This window comes from Miscanthus floridulus, chromosome 9 (genome assembly GCF_019320115.1).
Source record: "Miscanthus floridulus cultivar M001 chromosome 9, ASM1932011v1, whole genome shotgun sequence".
NCBI lineage: Eukaryota > Viridiplantae > Streptophyta > Magnoliopsida > Poales > Poaceae > Miscanthus > Miscanthus floridulus.
This window is the reverse complement of record NC_089588.1, coordinates 46,611,168-46,630,097: the sequence shown is the minus strand read 5'-3', so window position 1 is coordinate 46,630,097 and position 18,930 is coordinate 46,611,168. Positions and strand designations below refer to the sequence as shown.

At 43.3% G+C, this 18,930-nt stretch overlaps 1 protein-coding gene across 5 annotated transcripts; it reads right to left on the bottom strand.

Moving 5' to 3' along the window:
* Window positions 1-8,217: 8,217 nt before the first annotated feature.
* On the bottom strand, window positions 8,218-17,503 carry LOC136483681 (cysteine-rich receptor-like protein kinase 25). Of its 5 annotated transcripts, XM_066480818.1 has the most exons (9): window positions 17,326-17,503; window positions 16,255-16,393; window positions 15,912-16,138; window positions 12,692-12,746; window positions 12,488-12,613; window positions 12,159-12,387; window positions 11,912-12,062; window positions 10,461-10,667; window positions 8,218-9,426 (listed from the first exon to the last, which is right to left on the bottom strand). In XM_066480818.1, exons 3-9 carry the CDS (start codon window positions 16,032-16,034, stop codon window positions 8,599-8,601), a joined length of 1,719 nt encoding a protein of 572 aa, XP_066336915.1. In that variant the 5' UTR covers window positions 16,035-16,138; window positions 16,255-16,393; window positions 17,326-17,503; the 3' UTR covers window positions 8,218-8,598. The 5 variants fall into 5 exon arrangements, with proteins under 5 accessions (XP_066336915.1, XP_066336911.1, XP_066336914.1 ...); XM_066480814.1 differs by having other exon boundaries at window positions 12,488-12,746; XM_066480817.1 differs by having other exon boundaries at window positions 12,488-12,746; window positions 15,912-16,055.
* Window positions 17,504-18,930: the final 1,427 nt, after the last annotated feature.

Below are 18,930 nucleotides of genomic sequence, written 5' to 3'. Positions count from 1 at the left end.
TGCTAGGAAGTAGGAACTTCCTTGCTAAATCTAATTTGTTCTTTTTGCTGGCAGGTGAGATCCATGGGAACGAAAGGGACTTGAGAGGTTTTCTCTTATTTGGTATTCAATTGTATTATATTGCTAAGGAGAGCCTTATTGTGTATAGCAAACAGGTGTAAACTGGTATGTCCTAAGCTCCCGCCACACTGGTTTCATTATTTACCTATAATAAGTGAAGGTTACTGTCTACTCTATGTCATAGCTAGTTTTATGTCGACACTTCATGTAGGGCCATGCTATGTTCAATTGGTCACTGGTAAGCCTCTTTGTGATGTGAGGCGGCGAGCCAGCGAGGGAGCACTAGCGAGATTCTGGCAAACTATGCGTGGATGAGATGAATCCATTTATCGAGCATAGAGCGGAGGTGCAGAGCACGCTGTGCAGGGTGCACCAGCCTGGGATGGGGCAAGCGGGCGGGAAGATGTTGGCAGCAGGCCTAGGCGCGGTGGCTGCATGGAATGAAATGCTGGCGCGCTGCTGCTGCATGACGTGAGCACCTTAGCGGCAGGTGGATGTTCTTCCTCTTCTACTTCATCTGCTTCGTTGTTTCCCATTCTATCCATTATTTAGTGTGGCAGTGTCTTGTGCTCTTCAGTTATTGACGGCTTATTGCTTGATCTTTTCTGTTTGACTTCATGGTCTAGGATTGTTTCAATTCAGTCTAGGTAATAGTTAGTATTTTTATGTTGTTGGTATGATCAGACATGTAAATGCAATGTAGATTACGGTTTTGATTACTGTTGTCAAATCTAAATTAAAGGTCTTGTCATTCTCTCATTGATACACAGACGTGACACATGTTTTTTTTTTTTTGCCTCTGGAGAAAGACAGACAGACATCTATGCCCTAGAAGACCAGATATGTTGTAGGGTGAATTTCATGATTATGCAGTATTTTAGACTGATGCAATACTATTTATTATTTCCCTATCACTACTCAACTATCTTCAAGAAAGTTTGTGGTCACTGATACAACTACACTATATTAAGGTGTGATATATGATCATTGATTCATATGCTATTTTGTATCATAAGTATTTGTCTCATTCATATTTTCTCTTGATGAGTTTAGCAGCATACATAGTGAGAAAGTGTCTTTTCTGTTCAGTGAAACAGAGTTGTCCAAGCTAAGCGTTATTCTCTAAATGGTTCTGACAGTACCACAAATCCAAGTAAGGAGAGGAAATGCAATTGTACATGTTTGTAGTACACTAGCCAACATGTTTACTACTCTTTTAAGTAATTGGTATAAGAGATGGTTAATATATTCCATGCTCGCGGTACTGGTCTGGTAACATTGGTAAACATTCCTATCAGATTTAGTTTGTTTACATGTGGCCCTTATGTAGTAATATGATCATCTTGTTTAAATATCCATACCTTTCTAACTTGTGTGTTTTTGTGCCATTGGTTATGATCCATGCTAAATTGTTTGTGGGAACGACCAAAGTAGACCGATGAACCAATGTTGTAATTTTAGAAAAATAAGTGCTTAAACATGAAGGGCGGGCCTGGTGCAAGCGGTAGAGTCTTACCGCCTATGACCGGAAGGTCCCAGGTTCGAGTCGCGGTCTCCTCGCATTACACAGGCGAGGGTAAGGCTTGCCACTGACACCCTTCCCCAGACCCCACACAGAGCGGTAGCTCTCTGCACTGGGTACGCCCTTTTTTTAAGTGCTTAAACATGATGCATCTGTACTTGTGTAGAGCCCCTGCTAACTGAAAATTGGTCTTACATTTAGTTCCTGGTGATTAATATTGAACTTTTCCATTTTGTTTAGTATCAGATCCTGCTAGAACATAAGTAACTCAGCCTGTGTGTACTAGTCAGTGTTTATTGTACTAGGATGGCTGGTGAAATCTGTTCTGCCTTCGCCATGTACCTTATACCTTCACCATGTAAGTGATAATTACGTCAATGATTGACCCTGCTAAATATACTACTTGTAGAGCACAGTGTCTTCTCTTATGTTGGAAGTTTTTTTTGGTGGCATGGATTTAAGTAGATGTTACTGTTGTGAACATCTTATTTTTCTTAACAGCTTAAATTCAAAAATAATTAAGTCCTTGCTATTGTTAAATTAATCTTTAACTGATTGCTGAAAATTACATATCCTTGTGAATTTGTGATTGACTTGTGGATGTTTATTTTCAGGAGGAAGCTAGAGTTTGAGTGGAGTGCTCGAGTGACAGGATGATGGTCAATGTCTAGCCAACCTTTGTTGTAGTGGTTGACATAGCTAATTAGATTTTGATGTGTACAAATAAGTGTGTCGGATACCTTATGTGTTTGAGCAATGTGTGTGTGTGTCTAAGTCGAGTTTGACATTGAATGGTTCAATTTCATGTGTACAAACAAATCATATTTTGGTTTAATGTCTTTGTGGCAATTTAATTTCGTATTCCAAATATTTAGTGTGGCAGTATAAGGTTTCGTTGTAGCAACCAAACATTGATCGTGGCAATAGAGGCTTATTCTATCGCAACCAAACATTTAGTGTGGCAATAGAGGCCACCTTTAGCAACTAAACATTTGCCGTGGCAATATAGAGTTCCACCTCTAGCAACCAAAAATTTTTAATGGCAATAGAGGGTTTCATCTATAGAACCTAAATATTTGTTGTGGCAATAGAGGGTCTATCTATAGCAGCCATAGAGATAGTGTAGCAATAGAGGGTCCATCTATTGCAATGCAATTGATGCGTGGTAATAGGGTCTATTGCAACATCAAAATGAAGTGTTGTGCAAACCTAACGCCTCCCAACCAAATTTTTGTGTTACAACTTTGTCTATTGCAATTCTTTTTGGCCTATTGCAACACTTTTAGGCCGTTGCATCAGGGTAAAACCTTGTAGTGGCAGCCAATCACAGTAACACTAGGAAAATGTTATGATATATTAGCAAATGTGTTACAAACTATGCATTCTACCATAATGTGAAGTGTTACTAAGCAAAAAAAACGTGTTACAACAAAAATGATTGTAACACTAGACAAATGTTCGTGTAGACAAGCAAATATGTTACAATAAACCAGTCTATAGTAATATGGCCAATTGAACACACAAATCAAAATGTGTTACTAAGAGTGCTAGTAACACTTTTTCCAACCTATAGTAACATAAGTTGGCGTTACTATATCCCTGCGCTGTAGTAGCGAGTGACTCCTGTTGCACCCAAGACCACGCCTTCACCACCGGATCTGTCTCCTACATCCCAAAGCCAATGCCTTGAGCCCTGTCTTCACCGGATCTGTGCCGTGGCCGGCTAGCTCATGGCTGGCCATAGCCGCTGCTGCCTGGCTGTAGCCGCCCCTGGCTAGCCGCGGCTGGCCGTAGCCCGCTGGTAGCTAGCCACAGTAGGCTGCTGCTGGCTACAGATGGCCGAAGCAAACCTCAGCTGGCCTCGTGAACCCTGTCCTACTCGGACGCATCCCTAGGACCTAGCCCTATTCGTGAAAAGCCTCTAGCGCACCTTAGCACCATCTCAGCGCACGCACGGCCGCCATACCCGTAGCACTACTGTGCTAACACCGATCCCACATGTCCTGACAGCCTTGCGTGTCGGAAATGAGACAAAGCGCTTTGCCATTGCAAAGCACAGTTGCCAGCAAGCGCGCCTAACCCTAGCACCCCCTTAGCTGCCTATCAACCGAGCCCTATGGCCTTGCTATGCGGCAGTCGAGTACTCACTTATGATCTCGACTAACCTAGCCGACATGGCAATCTGGCACATGATGTCCTACCACCAACCTACACATGCGCCACCATGACTCCGCCACAGCACGACCGAGTAGAGCCCTGACCTACAGCTCGAGCAACCACCTCAGCTTTCGAGTGTGGTAATGCGAGGACCAACCTAATCCCAACCCTTGGCATAGATAGACCTCCACTTGACCGCCTCGCTTTTACCCGAACCCTAGATTGACATAACTTCGGGAGTCCAACCCCTGTAGACACGAGAACCCGACGCCAACATAAGGGGCCCGTCAACCATGTGCCCATGTTGAACCTAGTCTCACCATGGCACCTAGCCTAGACTCGAAGCCACCTTGCACCTACCATGCTCCCTAGCCTCCCATCGAACCCCTGAAGTGACCAAAGCTTCGGTCAAGCCATAAGTCCACAGCCATGTATGAGTGAATTTGGTTCTTCTTCGTTCTTTTGGCTCTTTGTGATAATCTATAGCTTATAGGATTATCGGTTGGATGTGCGTCAGCTCTGGGGACCCGTGGAGTGGAGCTGACCCTGGAGGTGGAGGTCCACGCCAATCGACTACATCGACTGACGGAGACTTGTACCACTACTACCTTGACATCGCAGGTGTCATGGCAGCACCTTTTACTTAGAGAATCCTATTAGGCATTACAAAGTAGATCTGCTAGCGCTTTACATTTATTCCTTGCTAGAATATGTGATGCATGCTATTGCCCGAGCCTTGCTTGTCTTGATTCAAACCACTTAACCCTGATTACCCAGCTTTGCGCTCGCACTTATATATGCCTGTCTGCTTGCTTGCATTTTACTCCATCATAAATATATATATATATATCCCTTGTTATGTGATGTGTGATGGATGTTTAGATGATGTGAATGGTGGATGGGGTTTCGCCGCGAGGCACCCCCATGTGGTGTGGTTTGATACGTGATGGGAGCAGTGAATCCCGAGTGGGTGGTGGTGATGTGAGGAGTTCTGGAGGTCTTCCTTGTGGCCAGAGTGAGAGGATTGTCGCGGTGTACGAAGTGCACCTAGTGTGGTTCTTGTGGCGGGACCACCGGTCCTGAAGGGACGACGGTCCTCGAGGGACATTGGGATGAGGAGTTTGGGGATGGATAGATCACCTCTGTGGGGTGAATCTAGTGCTTTGAGGGCACACGGATTGGTGGAAGGTGCTCGCTCTAGCCAAATTAAAGACTAAGTAGGTTGCAGCCATAAATCACGGATTATTTCCATGCACACCACATGCTTACATGGGTGCTGTCCGTTGCCCAAACTAGTGCAGGCGACCATCAGTCTCTATGGGAGATAGTAGGCACACGGTCTGTGGCCCTGTGCAATTAGTGTTAGGAGGGCGGAGGTTACTTCGTGCTACCTCAACGACACGATCCCAGCTTATATAGTGGTGTCTATAAATCTTCGCTCTGGATGGTGGGCAGGACTGGTGTTAGTCGGCCTAGTTTGCGGTGGCGGTGTTCATCGTTTGATGGTGATACGTCGACGGTGTTCATGTGGGGGAAAATCTATACGTATAGCCGCGGTCTCGGATATGACCACTTACCTGTGTGCAGGGTTCAGCTCACTAGCTTCTCTTGTGCTTTGCTTTTCTCCCCCTGAAGTTAAGGTACGGCTTGAGGCCGATTAGACGAGGGTCGTGCGGAGGCTGCCTCGTTGACTAGATTGAGAGATTGAGGGTGTTGTGAGGGATGATGAGTGATGACTTGTGATGATGATGAGTGGATGGTGAGAATGAGATTTTGGTTTGGGATTAGAGAAGTTTATACATTACTTTTGATGCTTTCTGCACACGCTAAGGATGAAAACCATAACCAAACTATTAGGATCGCCAGATCCCTTTATTTTCTATTTTCCACTAAAGCTCATCGATGCTAACCGTGGCCTGCACACATCTGGCGGTGTGCAGATTTCTTGACTTATAGTGATGCTGAGATTAGTAGTTGGTTTTGTTCTACACTCAAGAATGCCTTTGGATGGGAGATCGCCAAGCTTCGCTTCCATGAAAGAATAACAGTGTTCTGCTTGTTGCTAGCTGTATCTAAATTATTGTAATATATTATTTGTGCACTCTGATGTTATATGACTCTGTAATCATATGTAATATAGACGCTTGTTGCTAGCTGTATCTAAATTATTATAATATATTATTTGTGCACTCTGATGTTATATGACTCTGTAATCATATGTAATATAGACGCTTGAAGTATCCTGGGACAATAACAGAGGGGAAAAAGATCAGAATTTCTCTAAGGAAATCCCGGTCTGCTACAGCCTGCCTTCCAGTTCTCTGGCCCTGGGCGCCGGTTAGAGCGGTACCAACCTCCTTGCTGATCTTAGAACCGCCCCCTTGGCCCTAGTTCCAATTACCCTGCTGAACTGGACCTCGGCTGGCTTCTAGGCGGTCACCAACAGCTTCCTTGCCCGGATTAACCCGCCCCTGGTCACCCTGCATCATCCCGTGATTACTCGCTGCAGCTGTCGCGAAGATCCTGTTCTTCATCGAGGAGGTCATCCTCTTCCATCCAGTCCTCATGCCACCCTTCTTGCCTATGTTTCAGAGGCCGATTTGCCCCCCGAGTCGCCATGCCTTTAGCAGCAGCACGAGCGAAGCTATGGGTGATCGTAGTTGGGGGAGGAAGACGGCGGATGTGTCTGGCTAAGTGTCCAAAGTAATGATGGCAACGGGCGTGGTGCCCGCGGATACTACCTTCTTACGCCCGCGCCCGTCAGCTAAATCTCTCGCCCGCGCCTGCGCCCGCGACCCGCCACGGGCAACAAACCACGCCCGCGCCCTCCATCCGCGGGCATGCCCGTGTGCCCGTCAGGTTGAGCATATACATAAATCACAGTGCATTACAAGAAATACGAAGATACATATTCACAACAAATCGTGCATATATACATATATTTGCTTGTAGGCCCCACATGTCAGACCTGTGGAGCGGGTCGGGCGGATAAGCGGGCGAGGATAGCAAATTTCTTTGCCCATGAAGAACTATCCTCTAGGTTTAGGATGGTGCCCGTGCCCATGCCCTCGGGCAAAAAGTGGTGCCCGTATTCTTGCCTATCGGGTTCCATGCCCACGGGCATGCGGGTATTCTGTGCCCGTTGCCATCTTTAGTCCAAAGCGTCTTATCACTCCAGATTGGGCTGGATAATAGGTCTCCATCAGCAGAGCCCCTTTGGGATCCAAAACCAGCCCGGCCCAGGTCCAATCCCGCCAGGTGTCTAGGAATGGTCAAACCGGACATCAGTGGTCAGGTCGTCTTCCTCCTCCCGCCCACCTGGGTTCAATTGAACCTGCTGAGCAACCGCACTACCCATTGGACCTGCATCATCCTCCCCATAGAAGCTTCCAGACGAGTACATGCCGCATCCAGATCCGACATCGAAGAATCCCCCTCAGAGGTAAACAAATGCAGGCGAATCTCCTCTGCCAAGTTGATCTGCTCCCGTAGTTTTCCCCCTTTCGTTATTGGCCTGTAACTGGATCCCCCATGACTATCAGAGCTCGGGATTGGCGGAGCCATCGTCAACCGACGATTAGCACCCTTCTTCGCCGGGATTGATACGGGGAGGGGCCACTCCCCGTCAATCAGCGAAGCCTCTGAAGTACCCATGACCGGAATCGAGGGTTCCCCTGCCCCTCCATGGTGGCCTGGTTCCCCTACCTTCCCTACCGACCCAAGATGTCCCCCAGAGAACGGAATCGGAGAAACCTCACCTGTCGTGGCGGCAGAGACCCTCGAAGCAGACGACCTCGTCGGCGAATCCACCGCTTTGGCGGAGGGGTTCGAACCTGCGTTGCTCGAAGGCGTCCACGGCTTGACATTCGCAGCGCGCCAAAGGTCGCGGGCCGCGATGGCCGACTCCACCGACCCCCTCGTCGTAGATGGAGAGACCGCCGACGAGCCCGCTCCCCTTCCGGTCGCCTCTCTCTCCCCTGTCCCCTTGACTTGGGCCATAACTGAGCTGTGTTTTCGCGGAAGTCCCTGCTGATCTCCTTATATGATCCATCTAATAACAATTATGTATATAATTGAGATGCAGAAGCATACCGTAAATAACAGAGTAAACATTTCGAATTAATATCAGCATATATAGGGTGTTTGCACACATCAGACAACACAGTGTTTGGATTAAATCCAACTGACCGTGCTATAAATGAACTTCACGGTGAGTGCCATGTATAAAATCTTCACATATTGATAGTACCGTCTAACATATATTTGAAAGATGTACCGTTGACAACATGTCCTATCTACAAAATTGTAGATATCCAACAGATGATCATGAAAGGAACCATGTTGTATGTCAGTTTCATCACAGTACTTATGAAGACTTGATGTTTATATTTGTTCAGATAAAAATTTTAATTACATTACATTCTAATTGTTCATGCTTCGTTAAAAATCATATAATATTATCGAGTGACTATAAATGGAATGTTGCTAACATCACACTCAAACAACTGTTTTTTTATAATAATACAATACATGTTCAAATTGCAACACACGAATATGATCCTATAGTTTATGAAACAAAAACAGAACATGCAAATGTAAAACACGCGGATGCTTCTAACATCGCAGTTTGATCGCGTGCATCCCCATGACCCCCGCTGGACCCGTTCACGTCTGATAATGATATGGCCACGCCCCTGCAGTGCGCATGGCGTCCACAGGTCGGAGCTCATGCGCGATTGACGCAACACCAGGAAAAGATATAATAATAACTAGCTACATGTGTACAAGAAGTGCTACATACGCACAAAAAGTAAGAAGTGTCGAGAACGGGGTGCTCGCCAGTTTGTGGCTTATTTCGGCTAAATTAATAATGTTCTGCGAGAGAGCATAAGCATAAGAGCTGAGACTAACATGCAGAACAGGTCAATTTGAGGCACGCCACGTGAAGGCCACAGGGTTAAAAGCGCTGTGCTGATAACGATATCGACGCCGAGACCAATACGGTGCATGTTCTCAAGTATGCGGTCGATATTAAGGTCACTCGCCTGAACAATCTGGGCGCCGGCACCGACGACCCGGTTACGGTTGGTGGCCTCCCAGCTGATACGAGCATTTTCCTTGAGGCACGCCACGTGCAGGTCAACAACCTCGCCATCGAAGTAGGAACTGTACGCCCAGAACATACTGCGGTGGCCCTTATTGTCTCCACACAGGACACACGGTCGCGATGCCTTCCGGCGGAGCTCGAAGGCCCGGCCGTCGTGGATAATGTGGTCCGGCATGGATGCGCAGCACGGGTGGAGGTGGAGGTGGATGTCTTGTTCGAAGCAGTGGTAGACGTAACCGTGCGTGGGCTCGCCACAAGCGTTGCAGAAGGTGGCGCCGACAGGGGGCGGGGGCTCGTGGAGGAAGCGGAACTCCAACTTGCCATAGCCGAAGAGTGGATGCACCAGAGTGTCCTCTGCGAGGGCGCAACCCGTGTGGAGGTCCAAGGATTGGCCCCCACCGCCGCAATCGCACCTGTACCTGGGCCCGTAACCGGGCTCCTTGCAGCCGTTGCACATGAACGGCGCGCCGTCGTCCATCAGCTTCAGCTTGTGCTCCGGGTGGGCAGGATGGCAGATCTCCGACGGAGGATCATTGTGCATATTATTGCTAGATTTCTGCTGCTTAGTCCTCAAGAGCCCCTGAATAGAATTAGTTAGTTTCATCAAACGAATATAAGGTTTACATTAATTAATGCTTTCAGCTGTCTGAATATAATGTTAAGCACAGTAAGCAGCGAATGCAACTTGTGCAGGCGTATCCTGCACACCATATAACCATAAATAAAGGCTAATACAATCCTAGTATATGTACTGTATCGTAATGCTATATCCAAAACTATACAGTCAATATACTATAACATTGAATATATGTATATAAAAAACACCTCTAATCTACTGTATGGTATTGTTTTTTCTGTGCCACTTATACAATTACTCCATCCATTCTAAATTGTAAGTCATTCAACCTTCTTGGAGAGTCAAAGCATCTTAAGTTTAACCAAAATTATAGAGAGAATTACAAAGATTTACGACATCAAATAGGTATAATATGAAAATATAATTAATGAAGAAGAATCTAGTGATACTTATTTGGTATCATAAATGTTATTATTTTATTATACGAATTTGTTCAAACATGAGACGATTTAAAACTCAAGAAAGTTGTAATGGCTTTTAATTTGAGATGGAGGAAGTAATTGTTACAATACGCTTGTGTCTAAGAGTGGATCCGAAACGGGAACTTGTTTTTCAAGTCTTAGATACCAAATATAAGCTATATATCTTGATGATGGTACAATTTTATTCTACTCTTTTTTACTCTGCCATGTTAGCAAAATATTTTATCTGACACTCATTTAACGTTGATAAGAGATTGCACAGGGATTAGCCTAACAAAAAGAAGACCAGCACAGTCATTGAACAGAATGTCGGGGAAATATAATATTCAGTGGCACAAGAGTATCTTGTTAAATTTTATATTATATCAAAATATATTTCAATAAAATCTAGAATTTATTATATTTTTTCCATTGTAAATCATTTAAAAGACACGTATAATCGAAGTCTGGTCAGATATGATGTCCCAAAAGTTTTGTATTTAATATGAACACAGATACTTTTCGGAAAAATAAATTTTATGATGGATATTTTACACACAAGATTAATCATGGTACCTTTTCCATCGGCAGCTTTGAGTCAATTTCCAAATTTCCCATCTCATCCAATTGACTCACGATATCCTTTATTGTAGGCCTCTTATATCGGTCAGTCTCCATGCAGTTTCTTGCAATCTCGATACATCTTTTCACTTGTTTGCAATCTGCTTCAAGTGATTCATACCTGGGTATCTCCTGTAGACACCTTTTCCAGTTCTCGTGAACCTTGGAAGTCAAACGTAGAGTATAAAAGCAGTGCAACAAGGCAGTTAACACGAATGAAATTTGCTAGAGACAACATATGAAGTTGCAGTCTTATTCCTGTGTTTTGTTCAATTGACCATGAAGAAACCTTAATTGGAACATTAGTTTCTGCATTGCCCTTTTGCGGTTGGTCCTTGGAGCCTTGTTCACTTACCTATTGCTGACCCTCTTAATCAGCCTATTGAAGTACTTGCTGAATTCAAATGGCAAGTACAAGTCCCCTTTTTCATGGAGATAATTATTTTACTTTGCTGGAGAATCTAGTCAGTTCGAAATGACTCTATTTTGAGGAATTTAACATACTTTGTAGAGAGAGCCAAAAGCATCTTCAAGGAAGAGTTTGCCATGGTTATCCATAGGCCAAAGAAGAAATACTTCCCTTTGATAGAGTTATGGCGAGAAGCTTTGTTGTAATCTTTCTTTTTTTTTCGTTAAACTTTGTTGTTCGCCTGTTTTAAACTCTTCTAAGAAATTCAGTAGGGCACAGTCCTCCTGTTTGCCCAAAAAAACATAGTTTGCCCTATTGCCAATATAGGTTTTGTTTAATTTCAAACACGTGAATTAACTATAAGTAAATCATAGGAAACTGACACAACTATGTGATCCAAATACAGGAGCCCCTTGCACTACTACTGAAGTCGAGTGTTTTGATCAACTGTAACTATATCATTCCAAATAGTAATGTATTTTAGTTTTGTCCTAAATTAAACTTATCTAATTTTTAAAAGCTCAGAAATATATATATATATATATATATATATATATATATATATATATATATATATATATATATATATATATATATATATAATTCACTATATATCATGATATTAAATTAATGTAATTATTTCACTATGTAATGTATCATGATACAACATTTATTTGGTGGTATAGATGTTAATATATTATATTAAATGCTTTGTTATGACTAGAGAAGTTTGAGTAGGATAAATGGAAAGAAACTATATATTTTAGAATATATTTTGAATCATAGAGGGTAAATAACATTTCCATTGCCCGAAGGTGGGGAAAAGCAATAGGGCTGATGCACAACACTTTACTCGTAAAAGTATACAGTGATGGCAAATCTTTTGTTATTTTGTCACATGGTTTGATGCAAACTTGGTAAACTGAGATGTTGATAATGAATCTCATAGTACGTGATAGTAACAAAATGTTAGGATGATAGTAACTTGTATTCTTACATGTTCAACAAATTCTTGGGCAGCCATGTCGGCAACAATGGAGTAGCCTGTACTTCCAGCGATTATCTTTGTCATTATTACGCCCAAACTATATATGTCATACTCCTTTGAGATTACTTGATGGTTAATGAATTCGGGTGGGATGTATCCACTGCAGCAGAACATAAATGACATAGGTAAGATGAGATTGAAAAGTAAATACAATCCAACTGATTAAGAACTCTGTTTGCGTGAGCATTAGTCTTACATTGTCCCTAGACGACTCAACGTGTTTATGGTATTCCCTTCACCGATGAGCCTAGACAAACCAAAATCTGATATTTTTGGCATCATCTTCTCATCTAACAATATATTATCTGGTTTTAGATCCAGATGGAAAACGGGAAACTCCAACCCCTCTTGAAGGTATTTCAAACCCTCGCAAATTCCCTTAATTATTTTGCAGCGTATAGGCCAATTATTGCCAAGATTGTCACCTGCAATAGCAAACATGGCATTCTCAATATATATAACTCCAACAACATTTTTTTATTCACATGCTGGAAAAAATATTCATTCAATACCGTAAGCACCAACCAGAAAGGAGGTTCACAAGGCTTCCTTTGGGCATATACTCAAGGCAGAGTGCCCTGTGTATCCTTTGACAAACTGTTAGTTTGCCTTTGTACTCGTAGAGTTCTTCTTCAGCTTCATCGCAGAAGCCTAATAGTGGGACAATATTAGGGTGCTTGAGCTGCTTAAGGATTTCAAATTCCTTTTGGAACTGCTGGTCATAAAAACCTGGCATGAAACGGAGCATTTTCACTGCAATTTGTTCTCCATCTTCCAGCACTCCCTATTCATCATTAGCATTTGTAGTTACTCATACTAAGCTTGTATTGTTTTATGCTCAAAGTGATTGAATTTGAAACAAACAAAACAACTATAAGCAAGGGTGTCGCAGGAATTTTGGGGGGCCTATGCAAAACTCTAAACAAGGGCCTAATAAACACTAGTTGCAACTAAATGCACGTACAAAGAAACATGAATTAATTCAACAAAAATAGGGCTCTGATTTGGAATTTACTTATTAACGTTTCATGGACAAATAAACTGAATCAGATTAATCAACTAATTTTAATTTGACCTTAGGCCTGCTAAGCATGTGCTAGCACTAGGCAATTTGCTTATTAGATGAACATTCCCATGATTTGTTGTAGATTGTTCTATGTTTAGCCGCTCAATTTCAAAGTTCTTTCAGATAAGCTTAAATCACTTTGACTAGTAGCAATTTGTTATAACTTGGTCTGTTGTCCATATTCTTGCGCCAATTATGTCCAGGGATTCAGAGTGTGTCAATTTCATGCTATTCTCTGATGCCACACTAGGTAAATATCGAAACCTAAATCTATCCCTGTGATACTCGGTGGTATCAATTTGAGAAAATCCCCTATTTGACATTAAAACTGCTAAAATACTAAGAGGCTCCCAGCATCTGACCCAAGTTATAACGTGACGAGGACGGACGCCGTGCACGCCATTGACGCTGAAGAGGGAGTTGCCATGACCTCCCCGTTCAAGCCTATGTGGAAGGTAGAAGGGCCCTGAGCTCCGCGCGTGCACCGTTGGACCGGTCCTGAGGCGCGCGGAAGAAAGCCGAACCATTAAGATGCTTCCCGAGTTGATCGGCGATGTAGTCGAGTTTGCCGAAGGAGATCTTTTCGCCTGGCTACCTCTTTGTGTTGTCGCCGAAGTTGAAGACGATACCCATCTGAAACACGATGGATCTGTACGCAAAAGGCTCTTACCTGGCGCACCTCGGAAAAATTAGTTCTGGCAATACCTAGCAGCTACTCGCGTAAGACGAATTAGATGGTAGCACACAAGACACATGATTTATACTGGTTCGGGCACGTGGGGTGCTATACGTCCAGTTTGAAGGTGGATCTCTACCTTCGTATGCTTGGTTACAGGGGCTGCCACTCTTAGCTACGCACTAGAATGCAGAAGATGGGAATGAGATGGAGTGGATCCCGATCGAGGCCCCTACTCCCCTTATATAGTCCAAGGGGGTAGGGTTACAGTAGATGCGATCGGCTAACAGATTGGATTCCTAATCTATTACATAGAATGCGCAACAGATTGATTCTATCCTATCACTGTGGATTCGCCTGGCTTTCGTGAGCCTCATCCCTCGTCGTCTTTGGTCCGGTAGATAGGCATGGATCGGGTATATGGACGGTGAAGGTACCCCAGGCCCATATATCCGACACATACATAAGTAGTTTGCTTGCTGGGATTAAAGCACAGCCAGCGAAAGGAAGATGGATTCCAACATGATTTGAGGTCCTTGAGCCCTCAAAAATTCTCTAGTGTCAATGCCCATTGAAGAAGACGACCTTGGCTACTCAGGATGTTGAAGGATTGCATTATTAACCGCATTTTCTGCCAACACATTCTCACCCATGACATCCCCTTCTTGCTCTGGCCAATTAGGCCAACCATTAGGATTGAATTCAACCATAGGAGGTGGGTTCTGGTTTGCCTCCCAACCATGATGACAATTCAGCTTATTACTAATCTCATTTAGATCCCCCACATCCTAAAAAAAAAACTATATCTACTACATTAGTAATTTTCTTCATCAGGGCTATGTCAACAACAAATTTGAGTACATCACGACACTTCATGGTCATCTTCATCAGCATAACATTGCCACTTAGTCGACAATATCGATAGGACTTATCCTCTGACAGACTGAAAGACGTTTCACTGACAATGGCATCAACCACTTCATGAAAGATGACATCAACTATGACTGCATCATTGATGACAGTAGTGACCACGTCATCAACAACGGCATTGACCACATCACCGACAACGACATCTATTGTGTCAACACAACATTCTCTGACATATGCAAAATGTAATTACATCCTATGACATATGCAAGACTACACCATATGGCATCCTCAGACATCTGTAAGATGCCTCTTCTATGATAACAAATCGACTAGTAACAACATGTCTAGCCAAATCGACTACCAATAGAAGAAGTGTAGCAAGGTGGTTGCATGCAAAGCCATCTGGGCCACGCGTACGCAAAGCGGATAGGACGGCGAGCGTGGTGAGATAGGATGCGACAAAATATAAATACTAAGCGAAAATAGCCTAGCCCATATTTCTAGAAGGTATATCTACTACTTTCTTCATTATCTTTTATAAGGTGTACACACATATCAAGATTTAAACACTAATTTTTTTACCAATAAGTTGGCTAACAATTTTTATATAAACTTGATACATTTAGATTCGTAATTAAATGTATTATCCAATTATCATAACTTTATAGTATAACAATATAATATATAATAAATAAATGATTAAAATGTAATTTAGGAGATCATGTTCTTCAAACTGCGCCTTATCTATATACTATATATATACTAATATTAAAGAGTGAAAATTTCTACCTACAAATTTTGGTCCATCACACTATTTTCCAGTCGGTGTGTCTGTCCCTCCACTTTGTGGAGCATAAGAATCCACACCAGTTTTAGTAATAGTATTAGGACGCGATGGATTAGAGATTAGATCCTAATTGATTTGTTGTCCGAGTTATAATAGTATTGGGACGCGATGGATTAGAGATTAGATCCTTATTGATTTGTTGTCCGAGTTAGAATAGTGCACGTCGTATGATACGATCGAAGTCTGATTTCAAAACGTATTAGAATAGATAACGCAAGAAGTAAATTCCATTACAACGTACGACCATATTTGTTAATAAAGGAGAATGAAGGGAGTAGTTGTAAAAAAAAAGCTTGTGGAGCTTGGGGTAGTATTTCTAAAAACAATTTACTTTATTAGGGGATACTAGGTGATATTATTAATCAGTAACAATTCCACAAGACTGCAAACTTTTTCATCATAAAACAATTTCTAATTTCTGTGTCATATTTCATTTGATAACAACAATAAAATAAGATACATATCTCCAACATGAAACGGATTTACATACCTTGAAAACTTGTCCAAACGCACCCCGGCCAATCTCCTCAGAGAAATTATTTGTAATATGTTTTATCAATTCGAATGGGAGCTTCCTTGGTTCCTCACTTAATGGACCGAGCTTGTTCTCCATGTTATGTGCGTTTACTCCAGTCTATATATGAATTAACAGCCAGAATAACTTGTAAGCAGAACCCCGGTAGCCGTCTTATTTTCTGTGCTACGTACGTACTGCTCCTGCTCTTGCAACAGATCGCTAGACTTGATTAGTACTAATGAAATGACTTTGCGTACGACATTCATGCACGACACGCATCCGACTGGGCACAGGCACATCTGCGCAGAGAACCTACCTGACTTGGTTAATTGGGTCGCCTGCAACCACGCCTACATGGAACCTGTACATGCGCAGTGATCGATGGACGGTAGTGGGAGTCGGACATGGATGGGTTTGTATGGACTGCACCCGAAACTATGGTGGCAATCGCAGATCTGCAATGGAAATAGCAAAGCCATCTGAGACTGAGAGCATTGCAAAGCGGCCAAACACCAATAAGATAAAAGCAGCTGTAGAATATCATACCAAGTGAAATAAAGGCCTTCATCATATATAATACAACAACAACAACAACAAAGCCTTTAAGTCCCAAACAAGTTGGGGTAGGCTAGAGTTGAAACCCAACAGAAGCAATCAAGGTTCAGGCACGTGAATAGCTGTCTTCCAAGCACTCCTATCTAAGGCTAAGTCTTTGGATATATTCCATCCTTTCAAGTCTCCTTTTATTGCCTCTACCCAAGTCAACTTCGGTCTTCCTCTACCTCTCTTCCCGTTACTATCCTGACTTAGGATTCCCTTCATCATATATAATATGGGAAAAAAAGGCTGAGAACCTTGGTCCTTTGGTGGCGGAATAATCGAGTTGAGATCTGAAATTTTTGCATTGTATGAACTCATTGTTATAGAACTAGAGCATTTGGGTCTAAAATAAACTATGGAGAAGTCGTAGTAGTAGTTACTTCCTCCTAGACGGCAACTTTCACAGGTTAGTCGAGCTTTTTTTTTCGACCAATACAGGTTACTCGAGCTTAGTAATCCATCATCTTTGACTTTTCCTTCTACGAGATCATAATCATGGATTGATTCTTTCGAGTTGTCGCGGACAGACTATGCCTTACAGCAAACAATAACTGCCAATTGTCAAGCAAATATCGAGCAGCTTGGATACCGCGATTCACATACAAAAAGGCACATGAATTCAGATGAGAGTACGGCTCCAGGCATACTACTACGAAAACAAAACAGAGTCGGCTATATAGTTTTTTTTTTAAAAAAAAAAGCAAAACAGAGTCCCATCAGTAGAAGATGATCTAAATTCATTCCCATCATGTTACCTATCATGTGGAAACCAGATAGACGCACGCACCTCTCGATCACAGTAAAGATGGACGACTGGATCTCGCACCTTCTCAGCGGCGGCGGCGCAGAGGGGGCGGGGCGGAGACTTTCGCTCTGAAGCCCGAGGCGATGAAGGGGGTGGGGGGAAACTTTCGCTCTCTCGATCACAGTAAAGATGGACGACTGGATCTCGCACCTTCTCAGCGGCGGCGCCGCGACGGGGGGGTGGGGGGGGGGGGGGGGGGGGGACTTTCGCTCTGAAGACCGAGGCGATGAAGACCTCGCTAGCTAGAGCAGGGAGATCGGTTTAAAGCTGATAGCAACCTACTAATTCTCTTCTCTTTTATTTTCTCCGGGTCACGTATTTCTTATGTGCCCTCACAAAGATTCCGAATTTTGCTTTGGTATATGCACAATATTTACATCCCAAGCAGTTGGCCACAGACGATATGACACCAGTGGCAATGGACAAAATTACTTTAGGTTGTTGTCAGAAGATTCCTCTTGTTATGTTTGCGCAATTTGCACTTGGGACCAATGATGATAAAACTATTGTAATGCTAAGGAATCAATGACATCTAGGATGTGTGTCTAACCAGCCGGCGCCACCGTGCTGCAGTCGTTTAGCAGTGTTATTATAAACGCTAAACAGTAAACAGTTAGCCACCATTTTTAACGTTAGGCTGTTTAGACGGCTTTTAAATGGAGTTAAAGGCCAAAACATATTTAAATAATAACATTAAAATATTTAAAAATATATATACATAATAGTCAAATATGCTAGAAAACATATATATTTATGCATGTAAAAAGTAAGTATTCTACCAAATAGATTTTTTTAAAGAAAAATTATACCCCACTCAACCTCATATACTAGTTGTGTGCCAAATGTAGTAGCTGTAGTGTAACACCCAAAATTCTACTGCAATTAGCAATTAAATTCTTGCCCTATTTATACATTTTCTAGGTATTTCTAACATAGACCAAATAATAAATATTGTATAAATAAAATAAACTATAAGTTTAGAAACTTGTTTGTTGTATTCATGCCGAATCATATGGGTTTTGTTTGAGTGTAGGGCTAGATGATTTGAAATTTGCATTCAAAACTTATTTGAATTTGGCTTAAAAATGAAAATGGAGAAAATAGAATTGGATAAACATTTGATTTGAAAAAAAAGAGAAAGTCACCTTCTGGCCCAACCCAGCCAGCCCGGCCTTCTTCTCCGTCCCCCTTTCCCGGCCTGCCTTGCCTGGCGCGGCCCACCCGGCGGCTGCCCCGCGATGGCCCGCACCCCGCGCGGCCCAGCGTGCCGCCCGCACGCACGTCAGCTCGGCCGCCTGCATCGCCGAGCCAGCTCACCTCGGCACCGCGGCCCGCTCAGCGCGATAGCCCACAGACGCAGCCGCTCGGCCTACGCCGCACGCGCCATTCACTCGCTGCGCATCTGGACCCACTCGTCAGCCGCGTCGTCCACCTTCCCTCCCCGGCGCTCCCCTTCCTTTCTCTGCCCGTCAATGGCGCGGCACCGATGGAAAGCCACCGGCGCCCGTTTGGAAGGTGCCGAACCCGCCCTGCTTCCCTTCCTTTCATGTCGCAGCCGCCCACCTATAAAGGCCGAGCCTCCCCTCA